Source organism: Triticum urartu, chromosome 6A, assembly GCF_056163025.1.
Source record: "Triticum urartu cultivar PI428250 chromosome 6A, HENAU_Tu73, whole genome shotgun sequence".
In the NCBI taxonomy this organism is placed as follows: Eukaryota; Viridiplantae; Streptophyta; class Magnoliopsida; order Poales; family Poaceae; genus Triticum; species Triticum urartu.
In genome coordinates, this window is record NC_141878.1 from 145,787,979 (window position 1) to 145,794,643 (window position 6,665).

Here is a 6,665-nt window from a genome sequence, read left to right on the forward strand (position 1 = left end):
CAAACGGGCGCCCGGTACACCGTGCCACGGTGTATCTACCGCAACATAGCCCACCCCTAGGGTCAGCGCTACGCACGGCCGCCAACACATAAACTACAAACACCAGAAACTAGTTGCAACTCCTGGACAGAGTACTAGGGTGATTAAGAAGCCAAGAGGGTCAATTAAGGATCCCAATGAGTGGTAGTAGCTGTTCATGGATCACAGACACAGAACTCAGTTCCTGAGGACGGTTTCAATGAGACAACCCACCATGTACTCCTACATGGCCTCTCACCGCTACCTTTACCAAAACGTGTTCACACACTTAGCTCACACACAGTAGGACATGTTCACACACCTCCGATTCATTCCCGATGAATCAGGCCTGACACAACTCTATGCAATAGCAGGCATGACAAACAAGCATGAACGAGTAGGCACATCAGGGCTCAAACAACTCCAACTCATGCTAGTGGTTTTCATCTATTTACTGTGGCAATGACAGGTCATGCAGAGGAAAGGGGTTCAACTACCGCAACATGTAACAATTGAATCGTTGTTGTCCTAATGCAGTAAAAGAGAGCAGGAGCGAGAGTGGGATTGTATCGGAATGAACAAGGGGGGTTTTGCTTGCCTGGCACTTCTGAAGACAATATAGTTCTTCATCGGTGTCATCGATCACAGCGTCGAAGCAGCGTCTACCGAGAGGGGACATTTACCGGCAAACAAGGAAGAACACAATCAATGCGATGCAACAATATGATGCATGATCATGACATGGCAATATGCCGTTGATTGAGCTAATGCAACTAGCAACAAGTTAAATGGAGTCCATATGGACCAAGGGTTCACATGCAAACTCCATATTTAGCATTTTAAATGCCATTATCATGTTTTCACTTATACAGTGGGTATAAGTTGGTTGAACATGCATGAAAGTAGCATAAATGGATAGATTGGATTTTTCTGATAATTTTTCATATATAAATTATTTCATTTGGAGTTACGGCTGAATTTCTATGATTTTTGGAAGTTTTGGACATTTTTTGAATTAAATAAATCATTTCTGATTTATTTAAAATCCAGAAAACATATTACTGTGTCAGCATGATGTCACTATGATGTCATCGGTCAAATCGGTGGTCCAGGTCAAACCTGACCAGTGGGTCCCACTGGTCAGTGTCAGAGTGCTGGTTAGGGTCGCTGACGTGTGGACCCAGTCAACGGCCATGTCAGCACGGTCAAAGATGACACGTGGGGCCATCGAGATTAAGTTAAATCTAAGTCATGTGGTTAATTAAGGGACGGGGCCCACTGTCAGTGTCTTGGGAGGTTAATTAGCGGGTGATTAGCCTTTAACTAAGTGGCCACATCGGCGGCTAACCGCCGGTGACACACAGACGCAGCGACGTCGCTCGTTCCGGCGATTACGGCGACGAGAGGAGGCGGGGTTGGGCTCTACGGGTAGCTGGCGCAACATCGCGTCCGTTGGTGGCCGTGGTTGGGCCTGGGGTGGCCGGGGTCGACGGCGGCGAGCTCGGTTGCGGCCGCCGGAGTTCGGGTGGGCACGGGTTAGCTGCTGCAGCCTGCAAACGGGCAGTTGCTTGTGCTAGGAATGCTCTACGGGATGCCGCGAACGCGTTGGAGTCGCCGGGGTGACCAATGGTCACCGGAGCTGCGTTGATGGTGAGCTCAGGCGGTGGCGTGCTACGGTCTGCAAGGGGGCGACGGCTACGGCAAGAGACAGACCACGGGGTAAGGGGAAAACGGTGGCGGAGCTCACAGCGGTGCCGTAGGGATGGTTAGCGGGCTCGGGGACGCTCGGAGGTGTCGAATCGGTGGTGGAGATCTCTGGTGGCCATCGGTGATGATGACGATGATGGCGACGCGTAGGGGCTCTTCCGGTCGCGTGAGACGACGTGGAGCACGAGGGAGGCACGGCGGAGCTCGGGGCCGCGTCGGAGAGGTGAGGGGGTGGCGATGAGCACGGTGTTTTGCGGCAACGTGCTCCGGCTCGTTCAGGCAGCCGTGAGAGAGAGAGCGGAGGAGGCGAAAGAGGTCCAGGGAGAGAGGGGAGAGGTGCAGGGGTCGCGGGCGGTCCAGAGCGAGGGGATCGGCACGGGGAGGCCAAGCAGGAGGTGGCGCTGCTCGGCTGCGGCATGCCTGGCACGCAGCTGCTCCTACTGGCGGCAGGAGGAAGACGACAGGAGGCGCCATATGGGCTGGGCCAGCAAGCTGGGCTGCCAGTTGGGCCGGCTTCAGGTAAGGCCAGGTAAGTTCTTCTCTCTCTCTGCTTTTCTATTTATTAATGTTTTCTATTTTCTGCAATTTGTTTTGATTTGATTTAAAACATCAAATCATTTTTTGAACTTTCTGTATATTTCTATGTAAGCTCAGAACTAGTCCAAGGTCACCTGCAATTTACAAAAATATTTGAACTTTATTTCTTATATAACAGGAATAAATTCAACTCAAATATGTCATTGATTTAAGTCAAAGGCCCAAAATAAATATTTTTGTGATTCCAAAAATATTGGTTTGGATTTTACCCCTTACCAATATTTTCACAGAGTAACAGGAACATTTCTTTGGACTCATTTGATGAGATTTAAATGTTGATTTTTTTAGAGGTTTTTCTGAGGCTTTGAAAGTTCCTCAATTCAAATTTCAAAATTTAGACATGATGATCATGCAAGGACAAGCAAAGGCTAAACTAGGGCTGTGACACCGACTTGGTGGTCCAGCAGTCATCGGGCGACTGGGACGCCAAGGATGCAAATATGGCCAGCTACCGCTTCCTCGTACAGCAACTCAGTGGATACTTCGAAGGGTGCGAGTTCCTCCACGTGCCAAGAAATGACAATGAGCAAGCCGACGCCTTGGCACGAATTGGCTCCACCCGGCAAGCAATACCAACCCGCGTCGCCTTGCAACGACTCCTCAAACCGTCCATCAAGCCATCACCTGAGTCAGATTCCATCTTTTTGTTGGCTCCTCCCGAAGCAGTCGGATCCGACTTAAGAGCCCCAGCAGCCGGCACGGGAACTTCGGTAGGTGGACCGGGGACTGCAGCAGTCGCACATAGCCCTGGGACCTCAGAGCCCGGCCTGGGGACTGCGGCAGTCGGCCTGGGGACTTCATCAATTCACCAGGTGGCGGCCGACTCCAAGCCACTGCCTCCCAGCCCGACCACCCTCGTGCAAGTGGCAGTACTAGCAATCGAAGAAATTGCAGCACCTTCGTCGGCCCACCCCATCCTCAACTTCCTGGTAAACAAAAAACTGCCGACTGATGAGATCTTGGCCCGGCAGGTGAAACGCCGGGTTGCAGCGTACACAATCGTCAACAGAGAACTCGTGAGGCGCAGCGTCACTGGTGTTTACCAGCGCTGCGTGGAGTCGGAGCAAGGGGAGCAATCCTCAAAGATATCCATCAAGGCGAGTGTGGTCACCACGCGGCTTCAAGGGCACTTGTTGCCAAAGCTTTTCGCCATGGTTTTTCTGGCTGAATGCTCTAGAAGACGCCAAAGATGTGGTCCAGAAATGCAAAGGGTTCCAGAAGTTCCGCTCCAAGCCTCATCAGCCAGCTTCTGCACTCAAGACTATCCCCATTGCCTGGCCCTTTACTGTCTAGGGCCTGGACATGGTGGGACCATTCAAAACAGCACGAGGTGGCATGACTCATCTGCTTGTCGCAGTGGACAAGTTCACCAAGTGGATAGAAGCAAAACCAATCAAGAAATTGAATGGTCCGACTACTGTGACTTTCATCTCCGACATCACCATCCGGTATGGCATACCACACAGCATCATCACTGACAATGGCACGAACTTCGCCAAAGGCGCATTGGCCCGTTTCTGTGCGACGCGGGGCATCCGACTGGACTTAGCATCTGTAGACCATCCGCAGTCAAACGGCCAAGTGGAGCGAGCAAACGTCCTTATTTTGTCCGGCATCAAGCCCCAACTGGTCGAGCCTATGGAGCGTTCGGCCGGCTGCTGGCTCGACAAGCTGCCAGCCGTCCTCTGGAGTCCGCAGACAACCCCGAACAAATCAACCAGCTTCACCCCTTTCTTCCTCGTCTACGATGCCGAAGCCGTCATCCCGACGGACATAGAATTCGACACCCCTCAAGTCACCATGTACACCGAAGAGGAGGCAGAAGAGGCACGACAAGACAGCGTCGATCTGCTGGAAGAGGGCCGGCTGTTGGCACTCAGCTAGTCCACCATCTATCATCGGAGTCTGTGCCGATACTATAACCGAAAGGTCAAGCCAAGATCTTTCCAAGAAGGAGACCTTGTGCTCCAGCTGATCCAGCAAATAGCCGGCCAGCACAAGCTCTCGGCACCTTGGGAAGGCCCCTTCATCATCAGCAAGGTGTTAGGCAACGACTCCTACTACCTCATCGATGCTCAGAAGCCTCGAGCACGCAAAAGAGATGACTCCGGCAGGGAGACGGAGCGTCCATGGAATGCGAATCTCCTTCGAAGGTTTTACAGTTAAAAGGCAGTATGTATCACGCCGACTTTTGTATTCAATACGAAGACTCCGGGTCCCTCGAGAAGAGCTCGGGGACTACCCTCCTTTATCTATAAGACAAGTATTGCGCCTGTCGTTTGTGTTATTTCATTAATCCGTTTGGCGCCGGGCTCGGCCAGTCGACCCGGGGACTTGCCGCCTTGTACTATGAAATGCTTCCTGCAGCCGGACAAGTAATGTGTTGGAACCCAAGCCTTCTCTTGCCAGAAGCCGTAGCTCGCAGAGCGACCATTCGGTCGGCAGGAGTTAAGGCAGAAGGGGTGACCACATGAAAAATGGCTAAGGACCCAAAGCATAAACATAGTCCAAGCCGGCTTCCCGCCTCGCCGACCGGCTGTCAAAGCAGCCGGCCGGCCGGTTTCTACTTAACTTGCCAAGAAAACTCTAGCCGGCTAAGTACTTGCCTTCCCGAAAGTGGCTAAGTACTTGAACCAGCCACAGTCCGCAGAGCGACTGTTCGGCTGGCAAGACGGCAACCAAGGGAAGGCGGCAAAGGAAAAAGCCAAAAGAGCAGAAAGCAAGGAAAGATAGGACTCGGGTAAGATATTTACACATCAAAAGGCCCTTGGCCGACATCCAACATAAGTTTGAAATACACCATGCAAAGTTAACAAAGTTTGTTGAGACTAATAAGCAGGAAGAAATAAAAGTAAAGTGGCAGCCTAGGAAGCAGCAGGCGGGTTCAGCGGAATGGTGGAGTCGGTGGCGCCAGCTGGTCGAGCGGCCGGCTGGTCGGTCTCCACTTGGTCTCCTTCAGCAACAACCGGCTCGCTCGGGCGTGGCTCGTTGCTGGAAGCACGGTTGAGTTGAGGCTGGCCGTCCGCTCCGACCTCTGGCGCCTCCTCCTCGCCTTCCTCCTCCTCCTCGTCCTCTCCCTTGTCGCTGGAGTCGATCACCTTGGCTGAGTCCTCGCCCTCCCCCGGGTTCAGCCCAAACCACTCTGGCGGTGCCTCTGCGCCGTTCTCGGCCAGCTCCGGGATGAAGATGCCGGTGTCGGTATACTTGCCGATGGCCGCCGCCCGCTTGACGAGTTCACCCTCCACTGCCACCAGCTCCTCCTGGGCTTCCTGTCGGAACGTGGTCAACTGGGCTAGATTTAGCCCAGGGTACCATGCCTTGACGAACTCCAAGGCTCGGCGTGCTCCGGCCCGGGCTGAGGAGCCCTTCCACGCCTCAAGGCGGCCAGCCGCCACCTCCAGCCAGTCGGCAGTCCGGCTAGGGGTGCACGGGGTCGGCATGTCGGGCCACAGGGCGGCGATCGCTTGGGCGCCGACACGCTGAAGGCGGCGCAGCATCCGATGAGTCGGCCGAAGACGAGCCTGGATGCTGAGAAGTTGCTCGCGAAGAGTAAGAGGGGCATTGGCGGCGATCTCCTCGCCTTCTGCCCTTCGTCCTTCGTGATCGACCTCGATAGCCTGGTTGGCGGCACCAGAGTGACCTGGGAAGAAGTCTGCCAGGACCAAAGGCAAAGAGTCAGAACAAAAATAGAAGCCGACTTGATCAAAGGCCGACAGTTTAAAAGAAGAGTAAAGAAGGCTACTTACCATCGATCATGTCCTCGATCTCGCCAAAGCCGGCCGATAGCATCGCCTCCTTGTCGGTCCAGGCGGAGCGTTTGATCTCGAACTCAGCTAGAAGACCCGCCTCCTTGTCCTCCGCCTCCTTCTGTGCCTTTTGGAGAAGCTCCGCCTGCTCCGCCAGTCACGCGACCAGCCGGTCGCGCTCTTCGGCCAGCTTGCCGCAGTCCACCTCCTTGGCATGAAGCGCGGCGTTGGCTTCTCCTAGTTTCCGTTGAAGGGTGGCATTGTCCTCTACAAAAAGTAGAAAAAGAAAGAGACGAGAACAATCAGCAAAGAAAGATGAAGTTGCCAGGAAGATCCGGCCCGACTGCTCAACAGCCAGCCCGAATCTTGGGGACTACAGCCCGCGGGTGCGCCAGCACGCCCCCGCAGAGAAAGAAGAAGACTTACTCTGGCTCTCCGACAAGTTGGTGGCACGTTGATCCAACTCCTGGACTCTGCAGTTGAAGGCAGCCGCACGGAGGTTATGATAATCCTGCAGCAAATATATTAGTACTTGGAGCTCGCCAATTAGAGTTCCAAGCCGCCTGCTCTGCAGCCGGCCCGCAACTCGGGGACTAC

The 6,665-nt window shown here is 53.8% G+C and overlaps 1 protein-coding gene across 1 annotated transcript; it reads right to left on the reverse strand.

Annotated features, from left to right (window-relative positions):
* Positions 1-5,186: 5,186 nt before the first annotated feature.
* Positions 5,187-5,819, reverse strand: LOC147964514 (uncharacterized). Its single transcript, XM_087528176.1, has one exon. It carries the CDS (start codon positions 5,817-5,819, stop codon positions 5,187-5,189), a length of 633 nt encoding a protein of 210 aa, XP_087384302.1.
* Between the last annotated feature and the right edge of the window lie 846 nt (positions 5,820-6,665).

Bases quoted from the DNA above. Each gene is read 5' to 3' on its own strand.
- LOC147964514 (XM_087528176.1), bottom strand. From the start codon at position 5,819: ATGCTGCGCCGCCTTCAGCGTGTCGGCGCCCAAGCGATCGCCGCCCTG.